Source organism: Cynocephalus volans, chromosome 7, assembly GCF_027409185.1.
Source record: "Cynocephalus volans isolate mCynVol1 chromosome 7, mCynVol1.pri, whole genome shotgun sequence".
Classification (NCBI taxonomy): Eukaryota; Metazoa; Chordata; class Mammalia; order Dermoptera; family Cynocephalidae; genus Cynocephalus; species Cynocephalus volans.
Window position 1 is genome coordinate 127,152,874 of NC_084466.1, and position 21,132 is coordinate 127,174,005.

The window sequence follows — 21,132 nt, forward strand, 5'->3', positions numbered from 1 at the left end:
ACTGCTTCTTTAATGATGGAGCAGGTTCAGAAGGGTCTAGCAAAAAGCATCTCCTTCATTGCACCGAAGGAAGAGAGAGAGGATAGGTGGTGATATTTCTGATACCTCAGCTTTGGACCATGAATTCTAACCTCAAGGAGAAACTAATGCTTCTGAATTCTGATCACATAGCCCACCATCGGAAGGACTTCAGACACGCTGAAGAAGTCTTCTGAACCTGCCAGCTAAAGCCGTGCTGTTTTACTTTAATTGAGCAAACTGTGCTCCCACTCCCAAACAATATGAAAAGATGGGAGGGAGTGGAAACAGGGGAGATTCCTGTGTTTGCACATTTCACCTACTCCAGGGACTCCCAACTTGCAGATGAGCCTGAAGTTTACACCGGAGAGTAAACAAGATAGCTATTTGGACATCACACACCACTTTGCCAGTTTCCGTTCTCTTGAATTATTTACCATCTAACTGTCTGCATTGAAATAGAATCTGGAAACACAGAGTCAGAGATGCAGCCTTATTTGTGAGTTAGAGAAGGAAAACTAGAGTTTGAAGTACCTGGAGCAGAAACACTTCGTGGCTTTCTGAAGATGCCTTGGGAGGGCGGTGAGAGCAGGGGGTGAAACCAGCGCAACGGCAGAAAGAGAACCACAGGCTGGAAAGCACCGAAGGACTCCCTAGTCTGTCTCTGCTCTGAGGCCACTATCTCCCCACAGGGCAGAGATCTGGGTTCCAGTCTGGCCCTTCCCCTCAACTGGCTATATCACCTAGAGCCCCTGAGCCTTGATTTTTTTCATCTTTAAAAGATAGAACACAAAGGAGATGGGATGGAAAATAAGCCTCTCTTTAGATTTAAAAGATTGTTATAAATTTTAACTTCACCATCAAACCAATAATTTCACATAGGAAGAAATATTAGTAGCTATAAAAATAAGAAGAACATTTAAAAATAAAGTAGCAAAGTAGAAAAATTAGAAAAGAATAATGACAAAACACTGTAGTCTCACTGCTCAATAAGAATCACTCATAATATATATATTTAATTTATTTTAATTGACGCATTGTAATTGCACATGTTTACGGGGTACAATCTGATGTTTTGATACGTATATATTGTATAATGATAGGGTCAGGGTAATTAATATATCCATCACCTCATGCATTTTTCATTTCTTTGTGTCAAAAATACTCAAAAGCCTCTTCTCACCTACAAAACATAACTGTTAACCATAGTCACCCTGCTGTGCCAAAGACCACCAGAACTTATTCCTCCTATCTAATTGTAATTTTGTACCCATTGGCCAACATCCCCCTATCCCTTCTGCCCATCCCCTTCCAGTCTCTGGTAACCACTGTTCTACTTTCTGTCTCTATAATATTTGTTTCTCTTTTAAGATTCTACATATGAGATCATGGGGTATTTGTCTTTCTGTGCCTGGCTTACTTCACTTAACATAATAACCTCCAAGTCCATCCATGTTGTCACTAATGACAGGATTTCATTCTTTTTTATGGCTGAATAGTTATTCCATTTTGTATATATACCACTTTTTAAAAAATCCATTGATCCATTGCTGGACACTTAGGCTGATTCCATATTTGGGGTATTGTAAATTCTGCTGCAATAAATATGTCAGTGCAGATATCTCTTGGACAAACTAAATTCATTTCCTTTGGGTATATACCCAGTAGTAGGATTGCTGGATCATATAGTAGTTCTATTTTTAATTTTTTGAGGAACCTCCATATAGTTTTCCATAATGGCTGTACTAATTTACACTCCCACCAACAGCCTGCAAGTATTCCCTTTTCTCCACATCCTTGCAAACACTTGTTTTCTTTTGTCTTTTTGATAATAGCCATTCTAACTGGAGTGAGGTAGTATCTCATTGTGCTTTTGATTTGCATTTCCCTGATGATTAGTGATGTTGAGCGTTTTTCCATATGTCTGTTGGACATTTGTATGTCTTCTTTTGAGAAATGTCTATTAAGATTCTTTGCCCATTTCTCAGTTGGGTTATTTGGTTTTTTGCTATTGAGTTTTTTAAGTTCCTTATATATTCTTGATATTAACCCCTCGTCATATGTATAGTTTGCAAGTATTTTCTTCCATTCTGTAGGTTGTCTCTTCACTCTGTTAACAGTTTCCTTTGATGTGTACAACTCATAATATTTTCTGAGACATTTTTTTCCAGGCTTTTTCTAACCAAATATAAATAATATAACTGGGAAATATTAATCATACTGCTTATAGCCTAGTTTTTGCCTATTCCATATTTGTAGTGAGCCTCTTCCTAATGTCAATAAATATCCTTCAAAAATAAGATTTTTTAGTGGCTAATTATTTTCAAATAGTCCACTGTAAAGAGGTATATGATTAGGATCCAATGTTTTCAGTTTGGTTTTACATTAAAATCTAACTGGGTGCTGATAACAATACAAAGTCACAGATTAGATACAGAGAGGATCAGGAACAAACCTAAAAACAATTTTTCCCTACCAGGACAATTTCAGGCAGCATAATGATCCCACACTACTGGTCCATGAACAGGAAGTGAGAAAAAGAGAGTGATGGAAAGACGGTCAAGGGGTGGGGTGTATGTGAGCACTCAGGTGAGGGTACATGACCCTAATCAATGAATTTATTAACTAACACCTGCTGTTATGCTATTGCCTATGCTGTTATGGCCTGAGAACTATAGGCCAAGTTCTACCTTTATATTCATATTACCTTCCAGTCTTTTTTCTAGGCATAGCTTTTTTCCCCCTACCTACACATAGTTGAAATCTATAGAATGAATATTTTTGTTACCTTTTTAAAAATTTATACAAACTCAGTCTTTAGGTTTGACTTGTAGAAGCTTAAGATAGAGGAAAAGGAACAGTGTATTGATAGAAAAAGATGATTTATCCATTTACTGGTTAGAGTCCTACTTACACCACCAACTTCACCTCAGATGATGTGATTTTGAAATTTGCAAGGAAAATGATTCACTTCTTACAAATAGATTTTGTAATGGAGAATGAAGGAGGAAAGCAGATACATACACAATGAGGAAAAGGACGATACTTCCTTTTTCCTCAAAGGCAACTAGGGAGAGTAGAAACAGGGTAAGTAAAGGCATGTCAGGGAAAGTCAGAGAAGCATCCACACCTGCTCATTATATCAAATGTCTAGAGACTCTCTAAATAATTAAGGCACAGTTGGCTCCCTCCAGGGGCAGGTGTCGAGGAGAGTTTCCAGACAAGCAGCTCCTCTTGCAAAACTGGAGCAGACTGAGGATCTGATTACTTGAACAGGGGTCCAGTTTGTAGCTATGGCAACCTCCTTCTTCAGCCTTAGGACTTGCCTTTGGGCTAAGGTACGAGCTGGGAAAACACTAGTGCTACAGCCACCTGTGGTGGTTAAGAGCTTTGAAGCCCCACTGTCTTGGGTTCAAATTTAGATTCCTCCACCCCTTCCTAACTGTGTGACCTTGGGCAATTTACTCAACCTCTCTAATCCTTAGTTTCTGTATGTGTAAAATATGGATAACAATTCCCTCACTTAGATTATTGGGGCGTCATATATGAAGCGCCTACTATGGTGCCTGGTACATAATAGATCAGTCCTAAGAGTGTCCTTACCTTATTTCCTAGGAAGAGATGCTTGGACTTTAAATGAAAGATAAATGTCCAGAACTAAGAGAAAGCTGTTCTTTAGAATCATAAATCATAAGCTAACTGTTATTGAAGTTTTACCATCCGCTGAATATTGTGCTGATTGCTTGACATATCATCTCACAAAATCCATTTATGGATAAGTACTATCAAAGTTCAGAGAAGTTAAGACACTTACCCCAGGTCAAACAGCTAGTCAGTGTTGGAATCAAGGTCCAAACCCTTTTCTGTCTCTTAACCAAAAAGCCTGTGGTCTTACCCTCTAGGTAATGAATTTCTGGAAGTTATTTTACTGTGCCAGCACTTCATTTCCAGTAAAGCAGTCTGAGAATGGTGGGGCAGGGGTGGATTGGAGGCACTGGGACGAAGCTTCATTTGCTGGGCAGACAGACTTCCTCAGATCCATGGTGCCAGACTGCCCTCTAGCGCTGGAGGAATCCTGGGGCTGGATGGCATAAAGAGCATGTGGCTTCTCTTCTGAGGTTATGTGACTCCTCCTCCCTTCCAGCTAGGAATGGGGGTAAAATAGGCAGTAAGGACTGTGAGTTAGCAGAAGAACTGTCTGTGGTTTGAGCAGCAATTCTCAGACAGGTTAAGATTTGAACCATCAGGTGGGGAAATGTCTCATTCCTAGTACCAGGCATATAGTACGTGCTCACTGAATACCAAATGAAGCTTTAAATCTCATTCTCACTAAAGGTGGAGTTCTGCCAACTTAAATGAGTTGCCCTTAAGAGCAGTTATAAAGTCATTCATCAATTTTTGCCAGAAGCACTAGGAGAAAAGACTTGCAACATTTAACCCACCTTTCACTATGAGAGACTCCATAGGGCACTTTCACGAGGTGAGAGCAACGATCCTCCTCAGTTGCTTAGAAATAAGTTAGGGTAGGGAAGATATATAACCATTTTAGGCTACAGCTTCACACCAGTGTCCCTGACGGTCCATGGGTTTCAGAGAAGGCCCTCTTCACCTCCATAAGTCTGCCCAGGTAGTCCATTTCAATAGGTACACAGTGAGCACCTGTGTGTCTTGTTCCTAGCTGGGCTGGATGGGGACTACAAAGACAGAGGTACCAGATGTGGCTAATTGTGGCTAACACTAATAGTGCTTCTTCCATGAGCTGGGTGTCCAAACCATTACCTTATTCTTTCCTTATAGGAACCCTTTAAGGTAGGTGTTAGTTGTCTCCTTCTTTCCAAACAAGGATATTGAAGCTCATTTTGGTAAAAGTATTTCTAATAAGTTCACACAATTTATAAATGGCTATGCAGGTCATATGACTCCCACATGCATGCTCTTTCTAGTATGTCATTCTGGCTAATTCTTTGAAATAATAGGACTCCTCTTTAAAATGCAAGTAAGTCCAAAACAATTACTCCTGTCTTAGTCTGCTCTGGCTGCTATAAGAAAATACCATAGACTGGGTGGTTCAAACAACAGAAATTTATTTCTAACAGTCTGGAAGCTAGGAAGCCCAAGATCAAGGTGCTGGCCTATTTGGTTCTTGGTAAGGGCCAAATTCCTGGCTTGCAGAAGGTCTTCTTGGGCCAGCCTGTGGCTCACTTGGGAGAGTGTGGTGCTGATAACACCAAGGCCGTGGGTTCGGATCCCTATATAGGGATGGCTGGTTCACTCACTTGGGAGAGAGTGGTGCTGACAACACCAAGTCAAGGGTTAAGACACCCTTACTGGTCATCTTTTTTAAAAAAAAAAAAAAGAAGAAGAAGGCCTTCTTGTCTTCTTGCTATGTCCTCACATGGGAAGGGTGTTGGGGAGTGGCAGGCTCTCAGGTCTCTTCTTATAAAGGCACTAATCCCATCATGAGGGCCTCACCCTCATGACCTCATCTAACCCTAATTACCTCCCAAAGGCACCACTTTCAAATGCCATCACGTTGGGGGGTAGGGCTTCAACATATGAATTTTGGGGGATACAACATTCAGTCCATAACAACTCCCACCAAGCCATCAGTTTAAAAATGATGGCTTTTCTTACATTTTGGTGGTTTAGCTTTTTCCAGCCTAATTTCCTGCTGCTCTTATTCTGTACCCTCTACCTAGGGCAAGTCTACAACTCACTATTTCCTCTCTAGAACTGCCTGGGAATTTTGTCTTTATTCCATCTCTTATAGAGCAATTCATCTTTCCCCCACAAAACCTGCATTACAAAACCCACTCATGAACTCAAGGGAACAAATGGGCCTTCCAAGAAAATCCACTCTTTAGAAAGTGATTAGGGGTAACTGAGGCAAACACTGCTAGTAGCTTACCTAATGTTTATCCTGTCCTATTCCTTACAAAGAGAATCCTGGTTTTTGTTTGAGCAGACAAGTGCCCAGCTATAAAGCAATATTTGCCAGCCTCCCTTGCATCTAGGGTTGCCCATGTGGCCACATGAAACAGTTTTTCCTGATGCTTTCATCCTGCCGTAGATGGAACATAGGTGTGGAGGGGGAGCAGCCAGCACTGTGCAATGGAAACTGCATGCATTTTTTAAGGGTATTAAGAATGTCAGGGCCAAAAGTTAGGAAGAATCTGGGTTCCTAAAGCCATCAGAGATCTGCCTTGCCAGTCTCGGACTCCCTACTTCTGGACTTCTTATTCTGGGAGAAAAATAAAATTCTCAGGTTACTTGCAGTGGTGATAGTGGTGGGATAAATTACATAAAAAGCTTGTTAAAAATTTTGATTCTTTGTGCTACACCCAGTTATTTTGGGTCAGCAGCTCTGGGTGGGAGAATCTACAGTTTTAGCTAGTCCCACTGGTCATTCTGCTACAGAGATCTTTGGACCACAGCTTGAAGTAGTTTGAGGCCCATAAATCTGGCGATTAGCAGAGGGGTGTGTGTAGAGGGGAGGGGGTCAGAGCCTTTGGGTTTAGCTTTCAAAATGCCCACCAAAGACTTGGGCAGCTGTAGATGTCAGATTGGAAAAAAGCCTTGGTCAGCTAATTTGCAATTTAGTGATGGAAACCTTCCCCACCCCTATCTAAATAGAAAGCTGATCCATGCTCCCATTTTATGATTGAGAAAACTGGAAAACTGAGGCACAAATGTTCAAGTAAGTTACCCAAGGTCACAGGATAGTCAATGGCAGAGCTGAAAAAAAATTTCTGGAGTCCCAATTCAGTGCAGCCTCCATTATGCTGGGCTGCAGAGAGCACCACGAGCCTTTAGAATGTCTGGTCTCCACTCCCTGCCGTTGTGCTGGGACCCTGTGGCTGCCTCCCTGGCCTCGGTTCCATCTCTCCTTCATTTGTGGCAGCCATTTTGTTTAGGTCAGTGGATCCCACTCCCAGCTCCATGAATCAGTTAGGATAATCTCCTTTCCCTGCCCAATTTTCCTTCTCCCTTAACAACAGAACCCCTACTTTCTTGGAGCTGCAATGTGTCCAGATAAAAAAAGCTAGACAGGGGAGGCCACGAGCCAGTCTGGCCAAGCCATTGGATGGGTCTTCCTGGAAAGTCATGTAGAAGGGGACAGCTGGCACATGCTCAGTTGCCCATGGTTCCTCCCTCTTCCTGCTGCCTGGAATACAGTCCCGATGGTTGGAATGCCACTAGCACATGGACGAAGGCCTCACCCTTGGATGGAAGAGCAGAAACCAAAAGCCTGAGTGCCTGATGCCATCATGGAGGCATCACCTCAGCCTTGGGCTGCCTACCCCAGACCTCTTTTTACATGACAGAAGAATGAGCTCCTATCCAATCCAAGCCTTAGTGGTTTGCATTTTCTGTGGCATGCAGCTCAATTCAGTGTCTGCACTTACTACAGCGATTGATTCAGGCCAGTTTAATAAGTGGGGAGCCTAGGATTTTTGTTTGATGGTGGTGGAAGGAAAGAGTTTTCTGACCCCCTCACCATGCAACCCACAATGTGGACAGGCTGCTGCTGGTGGACATCTCGTGAGCTCTGTGGTTCTTAAAGTATGGATGCTGGATCAACGGTGGTGGCAGCAGCAATACTTGGAAACTTATTGGAAATAAAAATTCTCGGGTTGGGGGAGGAGAAGGGTTGGACTAACACGTACAAAACTATGCCGTCTCCCTAAGTGAATCATTGTACAGTATATGCATGTATTGAAACAAAACACTGTACCCCACAAAAATAAATATAAATAAACTTGGGGGGAAAAAAAGAAATGAAAATTCTTGGCCCTTATCCCAGATCTACTGAATCAGCAATCCTTTTTAATAAACCCTGGAGGTGATTCTGAAGATTTTAAAGTTTGAGAACTACTGATTTACAGAGAGCTACAGAGAAATAGAGCCACATCCCTGATCAAATCATGCCTGAACTACACATCTGGATTCCCTCAGTAATGAAGGCAAATACATATATTTAAAACTAGTTTGAGCTAAGGTTTCTGTTACTTGTACCTGAAAATATTCCCCACCATTTCTGCTGCTCTGAGACATTATTCATAACAGGGCACAAAACACTATCCAGAAATATTTTGTTCCATGTACATTTGAGAGACAGATGTGAGTAATAATGACATTCAACAATACCTGCCCCTGAGTCAAAAAAGAGATTTGATTACCAGAATTAAAGCCTTAGCCAGACAATACTTCCAGATGATTCATTCCAATACACAAAAGCTTTGTGTTTGCTGGGAGATTTAAAAATGAATTTCCAATTTGGAACAGCATGCACACTACATTTCTTTTATACTAGACTGTGGTGCACACGTGTAAGATCTAGAAACCCAGTCTCTTGCTTTGTTCCCTCTCTCTAAGCACAGCAGGCCTGCCCCCCTCAGCCTCCCCAGGATCACCTCTCTTCTTTCAGGCAGAAGATGACATTTACCTGGACTCACCTTCTCTCTCTTGGGCCCCAAATAGGGTCTCTACTGCCTCATGCCTTTCTCAGTAGCAGCTGCCACACACTCCAGGTGTTTAAACGCTTGATCGGATTCAGTGCTCTGTTCCTCGCTGCCCCATGTGGAGGGCAGGGCTGGGCTTCGGGTGGTCAGACGCAGCTGAGACGGGAAAATCTGGCTCCTGAAAACTGCCTCATGAGTAACAGGAGAAACTTTTGGTTTCTTGTGGAGTACAAGCACACTACTGGACACTGGGAGAATCATAGCACATGACCATCCCTCCCTTAATGAGCGCTGTTATGTGCCAGTGTTTAATTACCACCTATGAAGTAGGGGGGATCAATATTCCCATGAGGAAACTGAGGCTTACAGAAGTAAAATAACTTACTCAAAGTCACCCAGTAGATAAGTGGCACAGCAGAGATTTGAACCCAGGTATATTATCCAGTCTTCTAAGATGAAAGGGATAGAAACTCAATTCAAACTAACTTAAGCAAAAAAGGGAAATTATTGAATTGAGTCCAGGGGTGGATTGCATGCATAGGTGGAACCAGTTGGGCAAACTATATATCCCCTGGCTCTCTTTCCTCTGGTTTTGGATACTTTTTACACAGACTCTCTCTACATAGTAAGAAGGATGGATACTATCAGCTTCGGATCTTCTTGAGACTTAAGAGTCTGTAACCCCAAAGGAAGAGACTTCATTTTTCCTGATAACCACAGCATAAATTCCATTAGCATGCTGGTTGGCTATGCCCAGATCTGAAGTGATCACTGTAAACAGGGAACAGAGTGTTCTGATTAATCAGGCATGAGTCATGTGACCACCACTAAAAATGGTGAGTAGGGGGAGATCAGCACCCCTCCCCTGAACCACACAGACTGAGCGGGTTGACTGCAATATGGGGGAGAGATGATTCCATAAAGTAAGGGACACAGACAAATGGCACATTATAATCTAGGCCTTGCTGCCCATGTTGTAAATGCCCCTATAATGCATGTGTATACTGTATCATCGCGATACTTCCGGATGTCATTAACAGAAAACCTAAACCCAAGTACAACTGGCTTGAAGAATAATATTTGCTATCTCACATATCCCAGAGAACTTTTTGCCCCTTAGTGGGGGAGGTGGGTTCAGTGGCCTGTGCTATCAGAAGTTAGTGGCCAGGAAAAGGAGGTGGTAGGGCAGGACCACAGGAGGGATTTCAGAACAAGAAGCCCCTTGCTATATAGCTACGATAAACCACTAAGTATTAGAAGACTAAGTGGAGGTATTGTAAGACTGTGGCTGCCTCCTGGTTCCCTTTTACAGGTATTTTCACTCCTGGTGGAAAAAGGGAGAATGCTGATGGCCCATGGTCTCTGTAGAAATTGACTAAGGCTAAGGTTTTTGCATAGGGAAATGGCCTTGTTGGGTTACTGAGCTTTACCTGTGTTCTCTAGGCCAAACACCACCCCATCCCATGCCCTAAGAATGGCGGCTCCAGTAGAGATTCTACCAACACCAGCTGTCTAGAAGGTAATACCCACCTGTTTGCCCATATAAACTTCTGCCCCAAATTGGTGTACTCACTGCTCCCCGGTTTCATCCCCCACCTCTGGACTTTTGCTTGCAACGCTCTGCCCTCACATCACTCCTAGGACTCATCCTTCTCAGGGCCCAGACCCAGTCCCCAAGGGCTCCAGATCTCTTGGGTCACTTTCTATTTTAGACTCCTGGGGCATCTGTTGTCTGGTTGGGAGCGGATTGTGGTATTTGCGATAGTTTCAGGCAGGACTTTGTTTATTCCCTTTTCAGGCAAGCTATGTCAGAATTCTCCATTCAGAAGGCACGGCAGGCAGAGTAACTTGCCAGACCATGTAAGGGTCTGATGAGAGGTAGAGTTTGGAATCAGCCTGGGAACATGTTCCACCTGACACCATAATTCTTGGGCTCATAAAACATCCTCAGAGGATAACAAGCAGCAGCATGTAAGTGAGTGCTTATTTCTTTAGGAGGGCCCTTACAAGACAGAAATCTTTCAACTGCAGACTGTTGGGTACAAGGGACCCTAAGGACAGGAGCTAGATGGAGGGAGAGAGGTGAGGGGTTTGAGCTCTCAGGTGATCTCGAGGCAACAGGACTGGCAGAGAGGAGCTGGGACAATGAAGTTATTTACATCCAAAGTGAACTGGATGTCAGCTGGCGTGAAGGCCATATGAGTGGATGCTGCGGGGACATGATACAGTGGCAGCACTCCGACTGCACACCATCACCATGCTTTCAGTCTTTATGGGGTTTAACCTCCCGTTTTCCTTTCCTCTCCCCCAGCCTGTGTATCTCCCCTGGGGGTGTGCCTGTGTGGCTTCCACTGACACTGGTGAGGCAGAAAGCCTGTCTCTCTAGACAACTTCCAGAGAAGAGACCATGCCTAAAAGCAGGGACATGGGGGTCACAAGGAAGACAAAGAAGAGAGGAATGACAAATAAGGGAGAAAACTTTAATCATGCACACAGGCTTTTCTTAAGAACTTTATTTCTCCAAAAGGGGAAAAGAATTCAGAGTATTAAAATAATCCTCTAATTTTTGTTTTGAAGGAAGGGACAGGATGACAAAATAATTCATACAAAAATTCCAAGCATAATGGCTGTAGATATGCCTCCCGCTCGGTGGGGAACATCCTGAAACTTGCGCCTCTTGTCTGCAGCTCGGGTTCCAACTGCAACACGGGGAATGTCACATCTCCTGGACCAGGAGAGGCTGCAAGTGTCTGGAATGCTGATTTATTTACTCCGCAAATAAATAAAAGGTCAATCTTCCCAGTGGAAATGATTCAGTATATTTTTGTGACTTTCTGATGAGAATGCTAAAAAGAAGAGCTGCCCTTCTTAAATTCCAAATCTTTCCTTTTCTGAGAAGACGATGGGTGAAAGAAATGAAACATGAGAAGACTTATTAGGAATGACTGGCTCTAGTACCAACCAAATGCCAAGGGAGGCTTTACCTCACCAAGGCGATAAAAGCAGCCACGATTTTTCTTTGCTTTTATGTGGGGAAACCATACCTTCCTGTTTCCATCGCTGAAGGGCAGTGGACTAGGCAAGTGAAGTCCCTATCTGTAGCAATTATTTTCTAGGAAGGAAAGGAAGGAAAGGAAGGAAGGAAGGGAGGGGAGGGAGGGGAGGGAGGGGAGGGAGGGGAGGGAGGGGAGGGAGGGGAGGGAGGGGGAGGGGGGAGGGAGGGAGGGAGGGAGGAAGGAAGGGAGGAAGGAAGGAAGGAAGGAAGCAAGGAAGGAAGGAAGGAAGGAAGGAAGGAAAAGACAAGCTGGAATAAGCATGTTAGCCAAGACTGATACTGACAAATTAAACCCAGAAGCATCTAGGTGCACTTTCTGACAGGCAGACCCTTCCAGGATTGGGAGACAAGATGTGGCTTCTCCCCTGAGATGCTTAAGACAAGTTTAACTGTGAAGTCCTCTTGGAACACTCCCGGGTTTTCCTGGCTCTTTTCAGTTGGTGTTTCTCTGAGGAATGGGGAGGTTCTCATGAAGATATTTTAAACTTCCATGCTCTGAGAAATCGGACACCACGTGGTCCTGCCCTCGTAGCAGCCACTTAGTAGTAAGTAGTCCCTCCAGTCCTACTGGTCCCCGGGCGTGGATTCGTGATGTACTGATTCCCACCTCAGCTCCTGCGAAAAGCATGGATATAAAGTCACGGCTCTTCCCAGCCTCTGCTTCCTGTCCACCCACCAGACCCACACTGTTTCACTCTCCTCACTTGGCACCCTCCCTCCCTGCTAACTTCTGACCCATCCTCCCCAGGCCAGCTTAAATCCCACAGTCCCCATAAGGATTTCTCAGTCACTATAAGTCCTGATGCACCCCCTTCTTCTAACGAAACATAGTGTGTGGGCCTCTCTTCTGTACTTTATCCCCAGTGCATTCTGACAGTGCTAGAAGTGCTGTTTCTGATATGAGTTTGGCATCTGAATTGTGTGCCATATTTTGATATTTGGGCATGTTTTGAGGCATACAACAATGTTTAATATGGAGGTTTCATTTCCCCAAATATTCTTTACATTGTATAAAGTAAGGGACATGTTCTTTGTATCCCCCAGAAGTCTTACATGAAAGGGTACTGTTCACTTCTCTTCCCTCTCGCTCCCAGCTTAGACCTGGGGGACATCAGTTTTCCTGGGTCTGGCTTGGTGCTCTGCACTGTATACAGTGGAGGCAGAATTCCCCCATTCATCACAACTTCACTGAGCATGTACTACAATACCAGGCGCTGTGCTGGGCCCTGGGGGTAAAGTGATGAATAGTAAATATACAAGGTCCTGTGTTCGTGGAGATGCTACTCTAGTGGGCAAGTCAACCAAAGGACAGGGAAGTAAATAATCTCATGCAGTGTTTGAGTGCAGTGAAGGTGCTATGATACAGATGGTGTGATGGGGATGTGGACACCTGGGGGGTCAGGGAAAGCCTCCCTCAGGAGGTTTGTTTTGGCTGAAACCCAAACAATGAGAAGGAGCTGGCTGGGAGGAGCAGGTGGAAAGGTGCTGCAGGCAGAGGGAAGAGCAAGTGCAGAGACCCCAGGGGGATGTGCTTGGGGTAGTGGCTGGCAAGGAGAATGAGGCACAGGGATTCCCATTCTGGTTCAATGGTGTTGAGACCATGTTACTCTGAACATGTTACCTATCTTCATCTCTCATGCTTTAGTTGTTTTATCTGGAAGATGATAGAGCACATTTTGTAGAACTAAGTGAGAAAATGCATGTGATGCACTTAGCATGGTACTGGAAACATAGTAAATGCTCAGTAAATATCTGCCACTGTCACTAATGCATTTCACAGGAATTTAAGTCAGCCAGAGTTTGGGCTTTTTCTCTGAACTGGTGCTGGAAGGATGATGGAATGATCTTTTTTGCTCTTTCCTCATGTCTCATCCCTCATCACCAGTCACCTCAGCCCTTAAAAGTATGCTGCTATTTCTTTTCCAAGAACATGGAGTACAAAGATCAGTGCAAGAGATGTGATAATTAAATCAAAACCTCAACATAATAGAAATGGGGAACTAAAAATAGAGTCTAATGACTAAGAATAACTGAGTAAAATTCCCTTTAATAACTTTTAACAATCCAGTGAGAACTATTTCTCCAGGCAGATCATCTATTCAAAAAGTTCAGGGGATTAAAATACTTAAAGTGGTTGAAATAATTCTCAAATATTCAGAAAATGTGCCATAAATGTCTTATTGGAGTTCTGTATAATGGTAACCCTGAAAACCAGACTATCCAAATAAGCCCTACATTACAGAAGGCTGGAGATTTTATAACAAATGGAAGTTGGGAGAAGGGTGTCTTTCTGAAGCTTTTTACTTCAAAGTCTACTTTAGAAGTTAACCTTGCACCTTTGGGCTTACCAGTGTGTTTTCGATGCTGGTACTTAGGCCCAGTGAAGGTACTAACACCTTCTTTTGTCCTATCCCTGTTGGGGTTCCTATCTCTGAGGCAACCTGGCTATGTCACCCTGAAGAAATAAGTCTGCAGTAGTAGTGTCCTCAAGGGATCTTGGCATGTACACCTGTCACAGCCTGTGCACAAACACAGATAGTGGTCTGCTCATACTGCAGTGGGAGCAAGTTTGGGACTGAATGTCAGCCATGTGACTTCGGGTAAGTTACTTTACTTCTTTGAATCTGTTTCCCCATCTATGAAAAAGGAAAGATGAGCACCTACTTTTTTAACATGTGAAATGCCTACAGCATAGGACTTCCACCAACTCATGGTAGATAACTATTACTCTGATAGTACTACTTTGCCACAAGTCTGTCTCTACTATCTTGATCAAGCATATGACAGTAAATGTCTCCTCCACCTCACCATGCTCTTTGAACAACACAGCAATTCACAAGGGTCTCCTTTCCAAAGTCTTTCTTACCCAGTCCAAAGCGGTAGCCATCAGAGAAGCGAGTGCTGGTGTTCCAGAACACACAGGCACTATCTACATGCTGGAGGAAGAACTCTGCTGTTTTCTCTGCATGGTAAAGAAAGAGAAACTGATTTAGGATGCCCCATATAGAGAACATTCCTGCTTCTAGCCTCTCACTGGTGATAGATCTGGGTAGGGTCTGGGCCCCATGGAGACTCCCCGTGTGTTTTCCTCACATATTAAACATGTAGGCTTGTGAAAAATCTGAAGAGGAAGAAGGCAAACCAGCTTCATCAGTCACAAAGTTGTGGAAAGACTGGGCTGGAGTCCAGATCTCCCACGCAGATGTGCCTCGGCACCCTTATGGTCTGCCCACACTCTCTATTTACAGGCTCCAGAGCCAGGTTACCTAGGTCTCAACTCCAACACCACACCCACAGCTGTGTGATCTTGCGCAGGTGTCTGAACCTCTCTGCACCAGAGTAAAAAGGGGCTGATGACATTACCTGCTTCATAAGGCTGTGGAGAAGATGCAATGAGTTGGCACCCATGGAGCACTCATCCCACTGCCTAGCACCCAGTAAGTGCTCAGGAAATATTAGCTGTTATTACTAGTTATTACTGGTGGTAGTGTTATGACTCCCCAATAAACTGAGTGTAAATTCCTCAAGGGGGTCCTACTGGCTTCCTTCACCATCAGGCTTCTGGTGCCTGCCAGCTAGGAGGGTCCCTCAGTGCACACTTGTGGAGTGAATGAATGAAGGTGCAGAGTTGGTTCTGCCCTTAACCTCTTGGGCCTTGGTTTCCTCAGCTGTAAAATGGGTTTATTTTAACTACCTGGTAAGAATTGTTGCATGGATTAAGTGACAATCCCTCTGACACAGAGTAAGCTGTCTTTAAGGTGGAGCAAATCCTCCATGTCCTGCCTCCCCCGACAGGGCTGCTGTGACTACAGAACGAGGTAAGAGATGTGAAAGAACTCAGCAAACCATCAAATGCAACCCATACTAGGCATTATCATCAGCCTACTTGGCTCATGTTCTCCTGCAGGCCAAGAGGGGCTGAGAATAGCAAGACGACCTTGGAGATCAAAGCAGAGAAGGCAGACACCATATACTTGAACCATCTGGACACTGACCATTTTCTGTGACGATGACATCCGTGTGGGAGCTGCCATATTTGTGGATGTGGTCAATGGCTTCCTGGATGCTGTCCACCACTTCAATGCACAATTCCAGGTCCCCATACTCAGTTCGGAGCGACTTCACTTCGGAGGGGCTGAAGGTCAGATAGGAAGCAAACTTGGGGCCTGCATGAATTTTTACCTGGAACAAAATAAGTCCCAGGGCAACAAGATAAAAACAACAGAAATAAGCAATCCAAGAGCCACCAGCACGATGAACCTGTATGATGCAGCAGGAGACTGTAAGGCCAAAGCCCAAAGCAGCTCATGTGGCCTGGGTAACGGAACCAGTCCCTGCCTTCTGGCCCTCCAGGATGCTCTGCTTTAACACTGACTGGCCACTTGCCAGAAATGGGCCCTGGAGAAAGTGGGAGCAGAGATTTAAGCAGGAAGCCTCTGAATGTTAAGACTGTGTGAGACATTTAATGGGCTATCACCATAAGCCCTTGACTTCTGGCATCTTACTAAAATGAACAGTTGACTATAAAAATCCCATTCTCTGCTTATGGGATCTAAGCACTAGACTCATAGGGAATGATGGCGGTGCCATGTATGCATTTCTACACCCTGCACCTGCAGAAGTCCTTGCTTTGCTTTAGAGGTTTGTTTACAACCTTCATGACATGGTCAGGTTCTTTCAGCATCTCAAACTGTGGTTACTTGTCAGATTTCTGACTGTGTCAGTCTGGCCCTACCTCTAGGTTCAGCTCAGCTCCTTACACTAATCCTGCTCCTGGTTGGAGGAATACTAGGCCCTGACTGAGGCTGGTCACTGAGGGCCCCAGTCACAGGTCTGTTCCCACATAGGCTTTGTTCTCTGAGACCTCGCCAGGACAGGATCCACACCTTGATTCTTTGGGACCAAGTTCTAACCTTTGCTCAAGTTACAACAAGTGGCGTTGGTCTTGTCCTCATTGATCCCAAGAACCTGCTCTGGTTTCCTGCCTGGGACCTCATTTCCTCCAGGACTGTGGTCCAAACATATTTCTCAGGGACTGGAGCCTCACCCCGTGCAAGTCACCTTGCTGGGTTTACTTCCTGCCATACAAAGGCTACACCAATTATATATACTGACTCATTCTGATCTGAGGAATTTCAAAGCAATCCTCATTTTTTATATTATTTTATTTTTTTGGCAGCTGGCTGGTTCAAGAACCTGAACCCTTGACCTTGGTGTTATAACACTGTGCTCTTACCATCTGAGCTAACTGGCCAGCCCAAGGCAATCCTCATTTTGATGACTGAGGATATCATGGGTTTGTCCAAATAAGGACTGGAGGGTTTAGTTCTGACTGAAGAAGAGCTTTCCTCCTATCCAGTCTAGTTCCCTACGGTGGTTGGCAGACATAGGTGCCCAATCAAACCACTAATGTAAAGTAAGGCCCCCAAAATGAAGGATGTGATCTAATTCCCTTTTAATCTGTGGGGTGCATTTTCACTTTCAAAGCAATTCAGGTTCTCACTGGGACCTGCCACATTTATAAGCTGACTGGAGCCTTCTTTTCCAGCAAGAGAATGGAAGGGAAGAGACACATGCTCAGGGTTAAACCAACCAAAGCTAGCAGGCACCTTCTCTACTGCTGCGCTAGTTTATATAATTCTGAAAGCGTGTCATCACATCAGATATCAAAGCTTAAAACGCATCCAAGCAGAAAATTGAAGAGACTGTCCATTTTTGCTTTGAGAGTATCTATTTTCTTATAATCATGAATTTAGGATGGAGCATAACTTTATATTTGAAACTTACTGGCTTTATTTGTTTACAACCTTAATGACATGGTAAAAACGTATAGAGAGGACACTATAAAAATTGCCGACTCCCAAATATCATTGAGTATGTTAATATTGGTAATTGAAAACATCTTTTGGGGGGGGGGAATAAATGCATGTAAATTTCTGGTTTGAAAACATGTCTGCACCATCTTTTCAAATCAAATCCAAAAAGGAATGTGTTTGGAAACATAAATTTTAAACTTTGCTGTCTAAATAAAAGGTTGCCAGAGATAGTCCATTTACCTTGTGGTCTGTCTTACCTTTGAACTCTCTTAGCACGTAACACATTCCACTCTGTCATAAAGCTATTTGTGTATTGATGTAGTCCCCCTACTCGACCGTCAGATGGCAGGGTTTACGTTTAACTCAGCTCTGTACTTAGCATAGAACTTTGTACATAGGAGAAACTCAAAAATATTGTTTCCTAAATTGCCTTAAATGGTATGGCAGCTGTTGCTGATCTAACCCCACAGGCCTCCGAATCTCAAAGTGGAAGACAGGAAGCAGTGTACTAGTCCTGTGGGTCTGTCTTACCTGTTCTACTCTCAGCATATCAATGATCTGGTCGAACAATGGTGTTCTCAGCAGGTCCCGGTGGATTAACAAAGTCTCCAAAGCATTACAGGCTGCTGGATATTCACATTTAGAGTCTCTGACTAAAAGAAGAAGAGCAAAGAATTGTTTCCATTAACATGATCCAGAGCCACAGAGGATTTAATACGTATTTCACCCTCATAAAACAGGAGACCCCACCCAGCTCACCTAGTCTGGTGACCTTATCGACACTGGCCTCTGAATCCACATACATGTGGCAGATCCCTTCACTGTGCCCCATCACTGGAATCCCCTTCGCAGCTTTCTGGATGTCTCTGACCAACTGAGAAGAGCCACGTGGAATGATCAGATCTATCATTTTGTCTAGGCGGCAAAGATCTTCAACTTCTTCTCTGGTATTCACCTGAAGAAGGAGAGAATAAAAAGATAAAGATGACATCTTCTGGACACACAAAATATAGAAACAGCAACTTCCCTTTTATAGATAAATGTCTGCATACCCTGAGAACTAAATCAGGCACTGAGAAAATTTACTCTAAAAGCAAAACTAAGTTCATGAGAATCGAAGTCATCCAGCAAAAGCTTATCAAACACTACACATTCGATTCTGTGCTCTGCATCACAAAACATGCAGGACACAGTCCCTGCCCTCAAAAGAGTTCAGAGCCTAGTAGGGAAGATGGGACTAGGACACCACTAGCCGTAACACTGGGCAGATAATTATAAAAATGCCAGAAGAGGTAGGAAGGGCTGTCTATGGAAGTCAGAGGCTGTATAGATTATGCCAGGCTATGAGGATCACCAAAGGAAGGGCCCCTCTAATCACAGCCTTACGGAAATGCTGGCTCTTGCTAGGGAGCTACAGTTCTCCATGACGTCTGCTGACAACCTCTACCTTGGGATGCTGACTGGACTGACTAAAATGCTTGTGTTGGAACACTGAGATTATGGGCATTTTGTTTTCTCTCCTTGATTTTTAATTTTCCTCCATATGGTCATGTTACTTTTATGACAAATATAAATATACATGTACCAGAACGTTCATAGCAAGCAACTTTATTCCACATAGCCAAAAACTAAAAACAACCCAAATACTCATCATCAGAAGAAAGGGTAAACTATAGTATATGCATGTAAATAGAATACTACATGGCAATAGTAAGAGAAAATTACTGTGAGAAAACTGGAAAACAAGAAAACAATGTGGATGAATATTACAGACATGATGAACAAAAGACATACGACATAAAAGTGCATTTTGTATGATTCCATTTATAGGAAGTTCAAGAATAGGCAAAAGTAACTGAATGTAAAAGAAAGTGGTTACTTTATGGTAGGGGTGGGGCATATTGATCGGGAAGCCCCTTGGGATGTCGGGAATGTTCTACATCTTGTTACAGCTGGTGGGTGGAGGATGTGTGTACATATACATGAACAAGGCCACGGGGTTGTTCACATAAGATCTGTAAATTTAGTGTATGTATGTTAAACATTAATAGGAAGAAAGGAAGGAGGGGAGGGAGGGAATCTATCTAAGCTAGGATGTGGTAGAGCTGGGATACGATTCCCTAAAATCTGTGCTCTTTCTACCCACTGTATTGCCATATGAAAAAACCTGGATTCTCATCATTGAGTGTATAATGCAACAGGTTTGTAGACATTCTCCCAGAAGCCAAAAGAATTCTGGAATGTCGGAGTGAGTGGGCCTCAATGAAAAAAGTGAAGGATCTGGAGTCAGTCCAGGTCCAAATCTGAAGTCTACCACAGATTGTGTGAGTTTGGTAAATTACTTTACCTCTAAGTCTGTTTTTTTCCAATCTAGGAAGTGGGCCTACTAATTAATGATATTTTCCTCATGGGGTTGTAGCAAGGATTAAATGAGATAAAGGATGAAAAGTACCTTGCACACAGTAGGTGCTTAATAAATTATAGGTATTACTATTGAACTTCATTTGACAGTTGAGGAGAGTGATGCAATGGTCAGTTAAAATAATGACCACAGTGATGACAGCATGGTCTCATACTTATACAACGCATGATGGTTAACGACAAACTTTCATAACATGTCTCATCTGACTTATCCTAAATCACTCTGCCAATGAAAAGAACCCAGGCCTCCCACTCTAGGTCTGGTACTCTGCTGCCCTGTGACCCAAAGCATGAAGGTCTAATGGACATTCTTATAAATCAGTAGTGCCGGGACACAGCTGTATGGGAGTGGCCTTCCTAAGCCACCAAAGACTCATCTGGCTCTATGGAATGGCCTAATGTCAGCAGGCTAACCCACTGCCACTCCAATTAAGCCTGCCTGCAGAAGATCTTTGCTCTACATGGCCTAAGCTTTGCTTCTAACACCGAACCTCCTGACCTGGCCCTTCTTGGCCAGACTTGGCTCAGCTCATTCCCAGGGACCTACCAGCTGTACAGCCTCCTTGACTCCATGGATCGAGAGGGCCTCCTGGGTCAGGAGGTGAAGAATCCGGTTGCTGTGTGCGGCCTCCTTCCCTCCTTTGAGTAACAAGCCATTACCACTTGCGATAGCCAACGCTGCCACCTGCAGATCAAAGCAGAGAGCAGTGGATCAAAGGGAAAAAACACCACGGCAACATAACATCGCATTCACTGAGCATTTTTTCTGTGCTAAGCATTGTGTTCATCACTTTATAAGGCCTATGCTGTTGCATCTTCACAACATCCCCCACTTAACAAATAAGGACAATGCAGTCCAGAGAAGTTGGTGACTCCCCAAGGTCACATAGCTTATAAATGGCAGGGCTAGAAGCCAGACTGAGGTGGTTGGACTCCAGAGCCGGACCACCTGGATCTTAGGAACTAAACTAGATGGCTTCCTTGACACAATTAGCAAAGTAACCTGAGATAAATGGCCAGGGTCACACAAATCCCCTCTCCCCTTTGGCCACTGCGGAGAACAGGGTACTCAGCTGCCTCTGTAGGGAAGCACTTGCTCCACCTGACTCAGACTGAGGCTGGGCGCACCTCTGGATGCATCCTACTTTGGCCCTGGAATTGTTCCAAGAGCCCTAAATGCTTGGTACTGAGAACCAGGAGAGGACTAGAACACCTGCCAGCCCCTGGACATCTATTATGGCAGAGACTGCTGGGAAAGAAATACGTGACTTTTTGGGGAGGAAAAGGCAGACCATCCAAGAAGACGGTTAGTTATTCTGTTAGAGTAAAGAGTGAGTGACACTGACCCGATCATCCTAAG

General features: G+C 43.9%; 1 protein-coding gene across 2 annotated transcripts in view; it reads right to left on the reverse strand.

Moving 5' to 3' along the window:
- Positions 1 to 11,671: 11,671 nt before the first annotated feature.
- The window catches only part of ALDH18A1 (aldehyde dehydrogenase 18 family member A1), a 33,824-nt gene continuing 24,363 nt past the window's right edge, over positions 11,672 to 21,132 (reverse strand). For both annotated transcript variants that reach the window (XM_063102111.1, XM_063102110.1), the window contains exons 13-18: positions 20,320 to 20,457; positions 18,111 to 18,306; positions 17,883 to 18,004; positions 15,531 to 15,717; positions 14,402 to 14,497; positions 11,672 to 12,150 (exon numbers count right to left, since the gene is read on the reverse strand). In XM_063102111.1, coding sequence (XP_062958181.1) covers positions 11,969 to 12,150; positions 14,402 to 14,497; positions 15,531 to 15,717; positions 17,883 to 18,004; positions 18,111 to 18,306; positions 20,320 to 20,457 — 921 coding nt within the window. In that variant the 3' untranslated portion in view covers positions 11,672 to 11,968. The remainder of the gene's footprint in view (positions 12,151 to 14,401; positions 14,498 to 15,530; positions 15,718 to 17,882; positions 18,005 to 18,110; positions 18,307 to 20,319; positions 20,458 to 21,132) is intronic.